The sequence below is a fragment of the Mesoplodon bidens genome (genome assembly GCF_964165515.1).
Source record: "Mesoplodon bidens genome assembly, chromosome: 15".
Taxonomy (NCBI): domain Eukaryota; kingdom Metazoa; phylum Chordata; class Mammalia; order Artiodactyla; family Ziphiidae; genus Mesoplodon; species Mesoplodon bidens.
This window is the reverse complement of record NC_138171.1, coordinates 27674833-27690399: the sequence shown is the minus strand read 5'-3', so window position 1 is coordinate 27690399 and position 15567 is coordinate 27674833. Positions and strand designations below refer to the sequence as shown.

At 41.0% G+C, this 15567-nt stretch overlaps 1 protein-coding gene across 7 annotated transcripts in view; it reads left to right on the top strand.

The window, feature by feature from the left end:
- Nucleotides 1–9803, top strand: part of CSNK2A1 (casein kinase 2 alpha 1) — a 57465-nt gene extending 47662 nt beyond the window's left edge. For 6 of the 7 annotated variants that reach the window (XM_081256560.1, XM_081256555.1, XM_081256556.1 and 3 more), the window contains 5 exons: nucleotides 631–732; nucleotides 2239–2339; nucleotides 3171–3319; nucleotides 4346–4432; nucleotides 6875–9803. In XM_081256560.1, the coding sequence (XP_081112686.1) occupies nucleotides 631–732; nucleotides 2239–2339; nucleotides 3171–3319; nucleotides 4346–4432; nucleotides 6875–6990 (555 nt within the window). In that variant the 3' untranslated portion in view covers nucleotides 6991–9803. Of the gene's footprint in view, nucleotides 1–630; nucleotides 733–2238; nucleotides 2340–3170; nucleotides 3320–4345; nucleotides 4433–4897; nucleotides 5160–6874 lie in introns of those variants that run through there. The other variant, XM_081256561.1, reaches the window with a different exon arrangement.
- The last annotated feature ends 5764 nt before the right edge of the window (nucleotides 9804–15567 follow it).

Genomic DNA, 15567 nt, shown 5'->3' with positions numbered 1-15567 from the left:
AAAAAAAAAAAAAAAAAAGTAAACTGAAAAAAGTGTTCTCTTCTTAAATTATACCTAGATATAAAGACCTTCCCTCTACCAAAAAAGAAAAGAAAGCACTCTTCTCACGGAAACAAAATCCTTGGGAATACCTTTCCTGTCCCAGTCCTCCCAGGTGTTATTATCAGATACCTTAAAAAGTTCAGACTCTGTCCTAGAAATTCCTTTTCTGGGGTCTTGAGGATATAACCCTGAGTTCAAAAAACATTTTATACATAAAAATATTCTTTACAACGTTATTTATAATGGTGAAAAACAGGACACTATCCTGTTGTAGGGGAAGTTAAAGATTAAATTCTGAAGCATTCATGCAATAAAAAAAAGATACACGTTAGAAGGTTTCCATAGGCTGACAATTGGGTTGTTCTTACATAAGTTAAGAAAGTCATTCAAAATAGTATGTACAGATTTAAAATGAGAGGGTGGGGGAGCATGGGTGGGAATGCACAGAAGAAAAACATGTTTTTGGTATTTGGACTTTAAGTCAGTGGAGTGGTTTGTTTTTAATAAAAAGCTTTTCTAAAAAAATTTGAAGTGACAGGATTCATTCTTGTCATTTCATGTGTGATGACGACATTTTCTTTAATGCAGATGTATGATTATAGTTTGGATATGTGGAGCTTGGGTTGTATGCTGGCAAGTATGATCTTCCGGAAGGAGCCATTTTTCCATGGACATGACAATTATGATCAGGTGATATATGTTGTTCCTATTAGGACATTTACTGGTCTTACCTAGTGACGGCCAGATCTGCTTACCCGCTAGAAACTGCAGTGGATCTTGCTAAAATACAGATGCCTGGTCCCCCCCACACACCTGAGAGCTATTAAATTAATAAGTTAGAATCTGAGAGTGGGACCCTAGAATAATTTTCAATTAATGGCTTGTCAGCCAACCTGACATTGATCCTCAGATTGGTGTCTTGGGAACTATTGGTTTAGCTTATTGAAATTAGAGTTTTTCCTTTGCATTGCTTGTTTAATTGTGAGATATACTTGTATATACATGTTTTAGGAAATATTTTACAATTCAAAGAATAATAGTTTAAAATATAGGATATTACCTTAGAATCTCCTAATGTGAGCTTTCATTAGGGTTAGGAATGTTTTCTCCAGCATGTTGGTTTATATGTGGTATTTCTGTGATCCTTTTGTCTCGTCATACGGATTGAGTTGATGTATGTCAGTAGAAATATAGATGGTATTTTTTATACTAGCTGCACTTCCCCTTGTAGATCAAGGGGCCATTTCATTCAAGGGAACCTGGAATGATTCTAGGGCCTTGTGGAAGGTACTGTTGCCTTGTTTGAGCACAATGACTTTTTTAATTAAACTTTATTTTGAGGTAATGTAAATTCGTGTGAAGTTGTAAGAATTAATACAGAGAAATATGGTGTGCCTTTTATCCAGTTTCCCCCTAATATAACTTTTTGCAAAACTATGTACAGTATCACAACCAGGATGTTGATATCAATATAACCAAGGTACAGAACATCTCTGTCACCTCAAGGATCCTTCATTTGCCCTTTTGTAGTCGCACCAACTTCCCCTCCCCCTCTTTCATGCTTCTCTGTTGTAATCTCCATTTCTACAATTTTATCATTTCGAGAATGTTATATACATATGATGACCATTTTTCACATGAGTCGAAGAATACCATGTGAATTCAGTTAAAATCAGCAACTCTTTATCAGGTGCCATGTAGAATTGAGGAATATAGACAAAAAGAAAAAATAACCCCTCATCTCAAAAGTTCTTCATAGTCTATCTAGCAAGGGAACCAAACATATAAGAAAGTAAGTTACAGTAGTAAATGTCAGAGTAGAAGTGTAGACAAGATACAAAAGACAGCTGTAATGGGAATGAGTGGTCTGAGTATATGGGGTTGGGGGGGAGCTTCCCAAAGGAAGTGACATCTTCAGCTGGGTTTGTAAGGGGGAAAAAATAAGACTTCACCAGAAGGAAGGAAGCAGGTTATAAAGTGGTTTGCTTTTTCTGTTTGATACATTCACATCAGTAATAATTTAGGGAACGTTACGTGGAAATCCATTCATGTTGTGCAAAAAAATTTGAAGTAAATTGGGTGTAACATTCATACCTGTAGCCATGATGATCCCGTTCTGTTAATTCAGTCATGGTTAATTGTTGATTTAATCATGTAATATGCTTTTGGTGTGGGTTTTGTCTTCTTCAATCCTAGTTGGTGAGGATAGCCAAGGTTCTGGGGACAGAAGATTTATATGACTATATTGACAAATACAACATTGAATTAGATCCACGTTTTAACGATATCTTGGGCAGGTAAGTCACAAAATAAAATCTTTGCATCTGTGCCTTAAGCAGTTTGGGTGTAAACTGGTACTTTGGATCCCCAGAATAGTTATGTTCTCTTTGCCAACACTGCTGAGGTATCTCTGGTCCACTGCTACAGAATGCTGCATAGGCAGGCCTGTGATAAAGCATTGGATTGAATGGCCATTTCCCCAGATTCACTTACAGGATTCTGAGTGTGGAGGTTGTAGTCAGAAGATTCCTGACTATGTAGAGTCTAGTAGAAGGGTTACAGTTGAGTCAGAAATCAAAACCTCCTGATTCAGCTTGCTTCTCTAAATGACGGAATTGTCTGTAAGAGAAAGAAATAGTCATAGAATAAGTACATGCTTCAAGACTGATGTGCAGACAACAGACTCTAAAAATAGTGACTAGACACAATACTAGCTCATTCACCACTTAACAGGAAGAGGTGAACTTTCTTGATACAAAGGCTTTTGCTGGCCAAGTGGCAGAGATGCCAGGAAAGGGGGTGTGGGGGATGGGGAGGGAGGCCTGGTTAGCCCAGCCACCTGGCCCTCCTTGCTGTGCAGGAGCATTCAGTCCTGTAAAGTAACCTGAATTATGTTTCATAAAATTGTGGGGACCCAGATTTCTCTTTTCTGCAACACTGCTATTTCCAGTCTCTCCAATTAGTTTTGTTGTCTCTGCAGTGGCAGAGCGGTATAAGACTAGTCTCTGGAGTTTTTATTTCTCTTGTGATTGGCTGGAATCCTAGCCACTAAGGAAAATGTAGGAGTGAAATGTTGGGCGCTTCTCTGCCCCTTGGTCCATTTCTCATTCCCCCTTTTGGCTTTGCAGACATTCCCGTAAGCGATGGGAACGCTTTGTCCACAGTGAAAACCAGCACCTTGTCAGCCCTGAGGCCTTGGATTTCCTGGACAAGCTGCTGCGGTACGACCACCAGTCACGGCTCACCGCAAGAGAGGCCATGGAGCACCCCTATTTCTGTGAGTCCAGCTGTTCAGTCCACAGAGCCTGTGCAGGCCTGCCCAGTAGATTGTACCAGGCAGGGGAGAATATATGCTGTGAAGGAAGCTCTGGGCCCAGAGCCCTACAGAACAGAATTGGAATTCCAGCCTCCTGTACTTAGCTTGCTGCAAAGTTACTTCACCCACAATGAGCCTTGGTTTCTTCAGTGGGGACCATGATTGTTGAGAGGATTCTTATCTAACAGAGTACCTGACTCATGATCACTGCTAAATAAATTGCTTTTCTTACTGTGTGGGTGACACTTCTCAGTGGCTAGTCTGGAGTGGTTGGATTAGAACATACAGCCCTATATCTGTCCTGTCTCTTGTTAATCATTTGTTGGAGAGAGCCAGAAAGGCTTGAAAACCTTATTGTATGAACACCTTGACCTAGGTTGTGAGTATAGCTAACTACTGTCATGAGTGAAAATGCCACTTAGCTGCACCCATCCTCACTGTGTTGGGTTGTTCCTTGGGGAGTGGTGGGATGGTATTTTAGTGAATCAATTACACTCTTGCTCAGTCTCCTGTACCTGAAGCAGACTGAAAGGCTGATGGAGATGTAGAGTGAAGTCTGTGGTCATAGCACTAATTTGCACAAGCCTGTAGTTTTGGCCTATTTGGCACCAAGCTGTGAACTGCAGTAAAACCAATTCACTCTGATAATATATTTCTGTCTGGGTAACGGTAGATTGTATTATGTCATTAAACTCTAACAGGATTGGTTTTGTTTTAAATTAGCTCTACTATGGATAATTACCTCCTTTTCCTACTATTTAGTTTAGTAGTTAGTTGGCCTTTACCACAGTTTGACAGGAAAGATAGTTCTATTTTGTATTACTTGTTCAATTCATAGTGGGCAGTTGACGCCTTAATTCTATTACTAAGGGAATAATATGGAATACAAATAAAATGTAAAGAATGAGGATGACTGCTTTAAGGCCCCAGCCCATTAGTTTAATCCTTCAAGCATAACAGAATCTAACCTTTTTGTCTCTTTTCTAGACACTGTTGTGAAGGACCAGGCTCGAATGGGCTCATCTAGCATGCCAGGGGGCAGTACGCCTGTCAGCAGCGCCAATATGATGTCAGGTCAGTTCATTGGTAAATTTATTTTTTAAAAAAAAGATAGAAGTCAGTTACCATTCTTAATTTTGCTCCCTCTTTGTGACCTGATTTCAGTGGCCCTCCCTCTTCTCTATAATGATTACCTTATTGACATACTGACCTGTATGGCTCTCCCCACCAGGTTTCAGGATGCTTTTGAAACCTGGTATACCTTAATGGCCCTGCCTTGAGTAAGAGTATCAACAGTCTCTTCTAGGCCAGAATCACAAAAATTATTTGGGACTTGAAAGTCTCAACAAGCCATGAAGAGTAAAGAGATCCTTTCATCTCACAGGTTAGACTGACAGTAGGTGATGCTGTCCTCAGAAACAAGATGAAGAAAATGAGGGAGAGTAGAGATGGGGTTTGTACATGGGTATATATGCATATAAGAATGGTTCTCGGGCTTCCCTGGTGGCGCAGTGGCTAAGAATCTGCTTGCCAATGCAGAGGACACGGGTTCAAGCCCTGGTCCAGGAAGATCCCACATGCTGCAGAGCAACTAAGCCCGTGTGCCACAACTACTGAGCCTGCACTCTAGAGCCCGCAAGCCACAACTGCTGAAGCCTGTGCGCCTAGAGCCCGTGCTCCGCAACAAGAGAAGCCATTGCAATGAGAAGCCTGCGCACCGCAACGAACAGTAGCCTCTGCTTGCTGCAACTAGAGAAAAGCCCGCGCGCAGCAACAAAGACCCAACACAGCCAAAAATAAAATAAATAAAATAAATTAATTTTAAAAAGAATGGTTCTCTGAGTTTTTCCAGAGCAACTACAGTGTGCCTAGTAAATTATAATGGTTTATATGAAATTATCTTTAATGTTGTTGAGTCATTATGATTTAGAGCGAGTTTTTACCCAGAAGAAACCACAGTTACCCAAAAGAAACCATAGGCCTGTCCCCTAAGAATTATATATGTGGGCAGCATCCACATGGATATACTCGTGATTGTGAGGGCACTTAACTCAGACACCCTCAAAGAATTGCTGTTGTCTGAATTCTTTTTTTAAAGAACTAGCTGCCATCTAGAGTTTATCTTCTGGGTGCAAAATTATATATGTCCAAGGTTACTCATTCTAGCCTTATCTGTAATCAAAGAACATTAAAAACAGCTCCGTGGGGCTTCCCTGGTGGCGCAGTGGTTGAGAGTCCGCCTGCCGATGCAGGGGACACGGGTTCGTGCCCCTATCCCGGAAGATCCCACATGCCGCGCAGCGGCTGGGCCCGCGAGCCATGGCCGCGGAGCCTGTGTGTCCGGAGCCTGTGCTCCGCAACGGGAGAGGCCACAGCAGTGAGAGGCCCGCGTACAGCAAAAAAAATAAAATAAAATAAAGTTTATAAAAAAAAAAAAAAAAAAAAAAACAGCTCCGTGTAGAGTAGGGAATTGATAAAATGAATTACAGGGCATCCATTCAGTGGAATGCTATATGGCTAGAGAAAAGAATGAGTGTTTCGTGTTCTTGTCTAGTTTCAACTCCAAAGTAGTAATGTGAAATGAAGAAAGCAAGATGCAGGACCATGTCCAAGACCAGGAATGGGCAAGAATATATAATCACATTCTTATATGTGATTCTTATATGCATATTTTTATAAAATTATATTTAAGTATATACATAAAATATTTCTGGAAGGATACACCCCAAAAGTGGTGCCATAAGTTGGCCAAGTGACAGGACAAGGGAGAATTCTCACTGTATACTCTTCTCAGCTATTTTTGAGTCATATAACTATATTAGCTATTCAGAAAATATATAACATTTTGAAAATGTAAAGAACCAGCTGATTGAGGGCAGTCTAACAGGTAATCTGATCATGAGTGGCAGAAACTAAATGGAAGTAAATCCTAAAACACTATTTTAGTTTACAGATGAAAAATGATCCTTTCTGCACTGAAAATGCTGGCTAACAAGGGAAGGTGGTCATGAGCATGAGCTTTGACTCCAGCCTTCTACTGTTCAGTTCATAGTGACTAGCCACATGTGGCTATTTATATTAACTGAAATCAAATAAAATTTTCAAATCAGTTGCTTAGCTACACTAGCCACATTGCAAGTGCTCAGTAGTCACATATGGCTAGTGGCCATCACGTTAGTACAGATTACAGAGCATAAAGTTTGGTTGGACATGCTGCCCTAGACAGGCTTGGGTTGGAATCCAAGCATAGATGCCACTTACTAGCCATGCACCTTGGACAAACTGCTTAAACTCTCCAAACTTAGATTTATTTACCTGTCTACTAAATTTATTGGAGCTTGTCATTTTAATTTGTGAAGATTTAATTTGAAATTAGATTTACTTTGTAAAAATCTAAGGAGAGGCCTTTAATAAAATGAGAATTTGTGTCACTTTTGCGATAGGTGCTCTGAAAAACTGGTGACTAAGATTTCCATGGTTAGTGTCTCTAGCTCACTGTCAGCTGTTGTCTTTCAGGGATTTCTTCAGTGCCAACCCCTTCACCCCTTGGACCTCTGGCAGGCTCACCAGTGATTGCTGCTGCCAACCCCCTCGGGATGCCTGTTCCAGCTGCCGCTGGCGCTCAGCAGTAATGGCCCCTTCTGTCTCCTGATGCCTGAGCAGAGGTTGGGGAGTCCACTTACTCCCTTGATGCAGCTTACGCCTGGCGGGGAGGGGTGAAATAACTTCAGAAGCACCGTGTCTGAACCGTTGCTTGTGGATTTATAGTAGTTCAGTCATAAAAAAAAAAAAAAAATTACAATAGGCTGATACTCTTTTTTTTCTTTTTTTTTCTTTCTTTTTTTTTTAACTCGAACTTTTCATAACTCAGGGGATTCCCTGAAAAATTATCTGCAGGTGGAATATTTCACGGACAAATTTTTTTCTCCCCTTCCAAATTCAGTTCCTCATCACTAAAGAACAAAGAAAAACCAGCCTCAATTCTGGCTGCTGCGTTTGGGTGGAGATTTCTTCCCGTGCCCACCATTGCTCCCCTACCATCCCATACTTTGAGGGGTTTGTATTTCACGCTCTCCTCCGGAGATTACAAAAATGTAGTCTCTTGAAGGGAGGTGGGAAGGAAGGAGGAAGGAAGGACCCAACCTATAAGAGCAGTGTACTGCTAGTCACTTATATCACTTTACTCCAAAAGTGCTTCAGTGGGGTTATACTGGTGAATCTAGTGGAAATGTGTCTTAGTTACACTGAGATGCTGAAAATCTACCCAAAGTGCAGACAGGTCCTGAAAACGTCTGTTCAGTATGAATCATGTCTTGACCTAACCTAAATCCAACTCACTTATAATTTAGTTTCAGTTCAGTTTCACACTTCAATACCGTCCCTCCCAGGCTCCTTCCCTTGGTCCTCTTCCCCTTTCATCTCCCAACATGCTGGTAGGAGGGGGAAGGCAACATCTTTTTCAGGTTTCTTTGACTTGGCCCTTTTGAATTCAGTTAGTTACTGGGTATAATTATTTTTTACAAAAGAAAAAAACATTGTCTATGTTGGTTTCATGCTAGTAACTCTTGAAGAGCTAATGAGAGATGTGGCCACTGCATTTTATTTTAAGCTTTCTACCTTCTTTTCCTCCTACCTTCCCCTTCCCTCACATGCCATCCATTGAGCAGACCTGCCCCTCAGTCTTGTAAATGGACCTGAGAGGTAGGAGCAGGGCCACTATCTCCAGTGAAACTGAAATGGTAGACCTGGAATTGTGGGAAAACTAAACTCTCTTGTTACAGCCCTGCCACCCCTTGCTGTGTGTATATATATAATACTTTGTCCTTCATATGTGAAAGATCCAGTGTTGGAATTCTTTGGTGTAAATAAACGTTTGGTTTTATTTATCAAGGTTAGATTTAAGTTCCCTGTGTAAAGGTCTCGCTGGGTGGGTGGCTCACGTTCACATCTGAGGGGCCTGCAGCCCTGTACCGTGGAGGCTTCCCAAGGCCCCCATTTTTATACAACCCTCGTTCAACCCATGGTACCGGGCAGGCAGAGAGGCCTTAAAAAAGCTCCACAAGCCAAAGCGTCTCTGGGGATTAAGGATCCTTTGCCATAAATTCATTTTGTGTCTCAGCAGTGCAGGGATTGGGGATGGGAAAAGTCGCCAGTTTTTGTGTGTTTGTGTGTGTAAAGTGGATTTTCCACTGTAATCCAGCCACCTAAGTTTATCAGGTGCTTCACTGAGGAAGCCTAGTTTTTTAAGCACAATAGCAAAACCATCAGCTCTGTATTTTCTCCTGTTGCTTCATTACCATAGCTGCTTGTGGGGACTAGGAAAAATTCTTCCAACATACTGTAAGGCCTGAAGTCTTAGTTCCCCATTCTCCTACCTTTATAGATTCACAAGTCTTTCTCACCTGGGCGTCATAGATAAACATAATTGTTTGAGGAGTTGAATTTAATGAACTTATCTAACTTTGTAACCCATCTTAGCTCTAGTAACTTTATCAAAGGTGGTGGCTTTAGTGAATATAATGGTAAACTTTAGAGGAAGCTAAAGCCTCCTTTTATAATGCTTCTCAACCATAGGGAAAACATTCTGACTATGTGGCAGGGTGATCTCCTTCGTGGCCACTTACAGTGGATATTTATTGTTCTCGACCCTTTTATGCCCTAGAATGCTGTGGGGGTTACCATGTTGAATTTGTGCAGAACCTCAAAGCACCAGATGTGCCAGAGATGCAGTTTGAGATTATGTTTGCACTGGATTGTGATTTGAACAGGACACTTATGACTGATGAATTATTTCTTTTGAGGTGGGGAGGAGGGCTGTAAATCAAGACTTCACATCCCACCCTTGTAGCTCAGAGAACCTAGGTGTAGCTGAGGCTGATGTGGGGAGCTGCAAACAGCTGGACCTCCTGACATGCATCAGACCTTGCAAGAAACGTAAGGTGAATGCAGAGGACTCTGAGATGCCACCCAAGAGCCTTTTAAAAGAAATAGAAGTATTTAAAATGCTACTTAAGGAGTCACTGCAGAAGCATGAAAAAAAAAAAAAAGACCCAATTGGGTGGGTGGGTGGGGGGCAAGGGTTTACAGAGTAACAACTTCTGTGTTGTTGTAAATTACCTCATCTGTATACCTTGTATTGGGACACTTCATTTCTCAGCACTACCTGTGTCTGCACTGATTAGATGGCAGGAAATGGAAAGCCAATCTAAGACAGTTGTGTTGGCAATTACTCTGAAAGGTTCTTTAAGTATTTTTTTAACTTTGTTTGAAGTGCTCCCTCCCCCCTTTTAAGTTTGAAGTCATAAGTTCCCCCTCCCCACCTTGATGATTTATTGGTTGTAATTGTATTGCATTTGGTATAACTAAAACATAACTGTGCTGGGAAGAAGTTGTGCCATGAAGGTCTTTAATTTTTTTTAAATAAAAACATTTAAACAAATGAAAAGTCCCTGCAGCCTGAGCAATATGCTTCTCCAACCGACACCGTGTGTATGATAGATGGCTTAGTTCTCAAGTGCTTTGAATTTAATACTGGGCTGATGGAGTTGTGAAGTGGGATGAATTAAGGTTGGTTGAGGACCACTGAAGTGTAGGACATTGAGATACAGTGAAGAGAGCATGATGTTGTTGCTAAACAGGACTTGGTTTCATCCTGCCCTCGTCACATACTTGGCTACTTGGCAAGTTACTTCTGAATCTGTTTCATCATCTATAAAATGGAGCCACTGCTTCTTTGGGATTAAATGAGAGTAAATGTCAAGTGTCTGGCACCTGTTATGCCCTTGTTCAACCTAATACCCCTGGCCCCTGGTATGGGGGATTAGTCCTTGGCCCTGACTTTGCAAGTAATTCACAGTATGATCTCTCCTCTGGCTCTCTTGGGACCAGTGTGTGTTCAGTCAGGGGAGTCTGGATGAGATGTCTTCTGAGTTCCTTTTCAGCTCCGACACTGATTTTAGAAAGTTTGAGTTGGTGCGTAAATACAGAGGTCCATGGAGACAGTTGGTTTGTTAGCAGAAAAGACCAGTGCTCAGTGAATGGCAGTAAGCCCTGTGGAAGGTCAGCCTTGGAGAGACCTCCAGGGCAGGAGGCAACGTGCAGTCTTGGTGCCTGGAATGAAAGTATGCTGGTGAGCAAATGGGAACATATTTGGCAGCTTTAATAGAAACTACCAAAAGGACTGGTAGACAGAGTTTACTTGTTTATTAATGTCAAATGAGTAAATTCTACAACAGTATATACTTGAATTTTCATTTATTCTTTCTCATTTAACAACAGTTGAAAAGTTGAAAGCAGGAAATGCTGTTATCCCGAATTCTTAGTTTCCTTTAAATGTTCAGTGCATCCACATGTTAATAATATTGGGAGTTGAGAAGTGTGGTTTAGATAAAAGGAACCATTGTGTAATATCTTATACCTGAAATGCCTAACTTACATGAACATTAATTTCTCACATTTACTCTTATTTTATTCATGAGACAGATAGGAAGATTAACTTGTTAGAGTGGGCCTATTAGAGACAGAGGAATATATTTTGTAAAATTAGATCTTCAGGGTATGGCTAATTACTGTAGTCCTAAAGCAGTAGAGAAAATTGTGGGTTGGTTGACAGATTTTGAATTTTTTATTTCCTCTCAATCTTTAAATTTCATCTTGTTTCACCTGTTGTCAAGTGTGGTTACAATTAGAACTGACCTTTGAGTATCTCTTGAAAAAATCTAGTTCTGTCACCACTCCCACCAGCAGATTTCTCCTGAGATTAGAATTGGGTTTGAGTAGTTGTTTAATCTTAACAGTCCTTGCCCGTACTTCCCTGCTGGTAATTTCCTCCTCCCTTGTGCTGATTGATGCTCCATCCTATGTAAAAGTCACCTCTCTCTGCTTCCCCCACTGCCGTCACTACCCCTGCGCCCTTTTTCCTTATAACACCTGACCTTATGTTACTTTTGTCTCTCTCCCCACCTGCATGTAAAGTCCCTGATGACCTTGTATGTCTTACTAATCTGTGCATCCTCATAAAAACCTTTTTTTTTTTAAGTGTGTTAATATCCTTTAGAATTGAAGAGGGTCAAATGGAGTAGCACAAGGAAAATGCTTAGCACCATACCAGGCTCATAACAGATGCTCAATAAATAGTAATTCCATCCTCCACTCCCAGTTCCACCTTCCCCCTCCTCCACACACAATAAGTTAATGGGAGTATTGTTGAATAAAGAACATCTCAAGATGAGAAGAGCCTTGTTCATAGATGTGCAGCTATAATTATAAGCCACAGGCCAGACTGGATTAACATGACAAAATGTTTATTAATGTTTACTTATTTATTTAAATTATTTAATAATTTAATGAGCCCTTGGTGAAATCTTGAGTGGCTGAAGGCTGAGCAATGGTCCTGACCAATTCAGTAGAATTAGGTGCTACAGTATCCCTGCTTTCCACCATTGGTATATAACAATGTGAAATTCAGGCTGTTCTCCAAGTAGAACAGATACATAGAGGGTGTCACAAGTCAGTCTGGTTCTGGAGTCAATGTGGACAAGTGCTTTCTAGATTTCATAACTCTACTATGGTTCTGTGCTAAATTTAACCACTTCAGAGAAGCAACCTAGTAGAACTATAAATGCCCTGGTTCTGAAAAGAGTTATGTCTGGCTGTGTAGTTTTGGCTCAGTAATTTAACCTCTCTGAATCTTCACAACTGACTTAAATTATTATTGTAAAACATTTTAGATGTACCAAGTTGTAAAGAGGCTGTAACACAGCCATGAACCCACTGCCCAAGTTAAGTCTATATTACCAGTACAGATGAAGCCCCTTTTGCCCCTCTTCTCTTCCTCCCTGCCCCAGAGGTTCTAATATCTTCTTCATATGTAAAATTGGGGTGTTAGTATACTATTTTACAAGGTGGTTATAAGATTAGATGATAAATGTTTGGAAAGTGCCTGGCACACAGTAGAGTTGGGCTAAATATTCACTTCCACTCTGAATTGTATAGTTGTGCAGGTTACGTGCAGAAAAAGGTGCCATGTCTATAGGAATGCCATAGACTTGTGCATTTATTTCTACAGTTTTACAGTAGATGGCAGTAAAATATCTGGTTCTAGAAGAAAAAATCCATGCATTAGATATGACAGGTTTTCAACAGATGCAAGTTGTTTCTAATTTCCATGAAGGCCAGCATTGCCCTGTTCTCACCCCCTCTCACTCTTCTCCTCTAAGATTCTATCACTCTTATCTCCTCTGAATTTTTAATTTCTCTACTGAAAGCCAAGTATTTTTGCACTATAGCAAATTACAGTCTGGATTTGCCTCCCTGTGGTCATAATGACCAGAGATTCTTAGTGGTCTCAGTGTAAGAAGCTCTTCCCCAGGCACCTCCAGATGGGAGTTTATAGGATGGACAATCCCTTTCTTAGAGAAGTTCCCGAGGGGATTGGGTATTTCTGAGTCAGCTTTACTCTTGCATCATCTGCTTTGACAGAATTTTCTTGGCTCCTCTAATAGTGAAAAGCAGCAGCAGCTGGCAGTTGGTTTCCTGATTTCACCCTGTGAGTGAGAGTCTCGGCTATAGCTAAACATTTGTAGACTTATCTAGAAAGGGAGGACTTTGCTTCTCTGTGTTGAACAGTTCTGGGAACTCCACGGTGAACTTCCTATGAAGAAGCCTGAATACCCACAGCTCTCCACACCTCATTCTGTTCCCTGCTCACCCACTCAGCTCTGTTCCCTCAGCCCAGAATCAGAGTTTCTTATGGACTCATCTTCTTGACTGGTCTTTCCAGAATTCATTTGTTTATACAATATGCCCCTCAACAGTGTTGATGTCTGTGAGCCTGGTCCTATGCTAAACACTGGAGATTGGGAGAGATGAGATGCAAGACCATGGGGAAATGTGTTATTGTCAAGCAGAAAGGCAGGAAACAAATTGTTCCCCGGGAAAAATCATATTGCTAGTCAGCATGGTGGATTGAGCTAACTCAGATAAATACCCACCTCCTGCTCCAAATACGTGAGGATGTTGACTGACATAATTTACTTTCAAATAAATAGCCAATTTCAAAGAAAAAAGTGGAAATTCCCAGGTGGCAGAAAGGAAGACAGCATTCATCCTGAAGGTAAGTGGGTATTGAAGTCACAGTGGGCCCCCGACACCAGGCTTGGATACAGATGGGCCTCAGAGCATAGGGGCTAAGGTTTGAATGCCCCCAGGGAGATAGGAGACAGCCTCAGTGCCTTTGAAGGTAAAAACAAAGAATCCCCTGGCACTTGAAAGAAAAGGCTGCTTCCAGGTAAAAAGGTTAGAGGAAAACAAAATATTAGCTGTAGTTGCTTCTGGGAAGGGAGTTTGTGATGTTGTACAGAAACTCCTTAGGAAGAAGTCCTGAACTCTTGGGGGAGGAAGAATGGTCAGGAAAGCCTTCCCAGAGGAGGGACTGCTGGAGCTGGCTTGAGAGAGGTCCAGCCTTAGCAGGTTTGAGCTGCCAGAGCCCACACTTGCCATCAGAACCCATGTCTCTTGCTTAGTTCTGCTTCCTGGACTGCCTTTTCATAGCTGTGCTTCCAGGAATCCCTGTCCAGGTTTCTAATCAATCATTATAGATAAACTTTCTTTCTCTTGCTTTTTGGTCTCTGGTCCTTTCAACAAAAAACATTTATCCTCACACAGATCTCTAGGTCAGCTACAGTTCAACTGATCTAAACTGGTTCAACCAAGCAGCTCTGCTTCAGGTTGAGGATTGACTGGGCTGGACTAGGCTCCCGTGTTGATTGGTTTCAGGTTTGCTCCACGTAGTTCCTTCTGGGTCCCATGCCGAAGTTGCGGCAGCTACCCGGGGCATGTTCTGGTGGATTGCTGGGGCACAAGAGGCCAAAGGACAGACACCAAGCCAGAGAGAGATCCAAGAAGCTCTAAGAACACCAAGCAAATTTATACACAACTAGGCATATCATATTCAAAATGCTAAAACAGAAGACAAAAATCTTAAAGGCAGCTCAGAGAAAAAAATGACACATTGCATACAGAGGAAGCTAAGAATTATCGGAGACCATGCAAGCTAGAAGACAATGGAGTGACTTTAGCACTGAAGGAAAAATAAAACAGTCAATTTATAATCCTATACCCACTGAAAATATCTTTCAAAATGAAGAAGAAATAAAGCTTTTTCTCAAAAACTGAGGAAATATGATTTAATTGCCTTAAAAAATAATTGAAGTCTAAAGTAGGAGGTCTTCAAACTTTCTGTAAAGGAGCAGATAAATAGTTTAGGTTTTGCAGGTTATATGATCTCTTGAAAGCAATCTACTGTTGTGGCATGAAAGTCTTAGACAATAGGTAAATGAGCATGGTTGTGTTTCAGTAAAACTTTATTTATGGACTCAGATTTGGATTTCATATAATTTTTAGGTGCCGCAAATTATTCTACTTTGATTTTTTTGCCAATAATTTAAAATTGTAAAAGCCATTCTTATTAGCTCATGGGCCATACAAAAGCAGTCAGTGAGCTGGTCTTAGCATGCATATGGGTCATCCTTTGCTGGCCCCAGGTCTAAAGCAAAAATACTAGCAATGAATTGTGTATTTATAGCATATGTTAAATTTTTAAAATATGAATAAATGAATTGATATATCCATATGATGAAATACTAAACAATAAAAAGTAATAAACTTGATACGTGCAACAACATGGGTCAATCTTAAAATAATTATGCTGAGTGAATGCCAGACAAAAAAGACTACATACATTCCAACCATATAATATTCTAGAAAATGCAAACTAGTGACAGAATGTAGTTAAGCGGTTGTCTGCAAGTGTGAGGTGAGGCAGGGTTCCGGGTAGAAGGGGAAGAGAAGGAAGGATTTCAGAAGCAAAGCAAAGCACGTGACAACAGCATGGAGAACAGAAGGGAGGAAATGGGAATCTACAGTTGTAAGGTCTTTATACTCTCCATGAAAGCAGGATATTTGAAGGAAAATTGGTTCATTTAAAATGTGTATTGTAAACCCTAGGGCAATCACAAACTAATCTCCACCTCTTGCCCACTCTCAGTCCCAGGTTTGGGGACTTCTATTGGAAATTCTGAGACAAGGACGATTCAGCTATATTTCACAGGGTCAGATGCAGAAAGTATGTGAGAGCTGGGGCTGCCAGAGTCATATTATGAACCCAGGGCCTGTGGGAGAATGCAGTCAACATGAAGAAATGGGCAGCT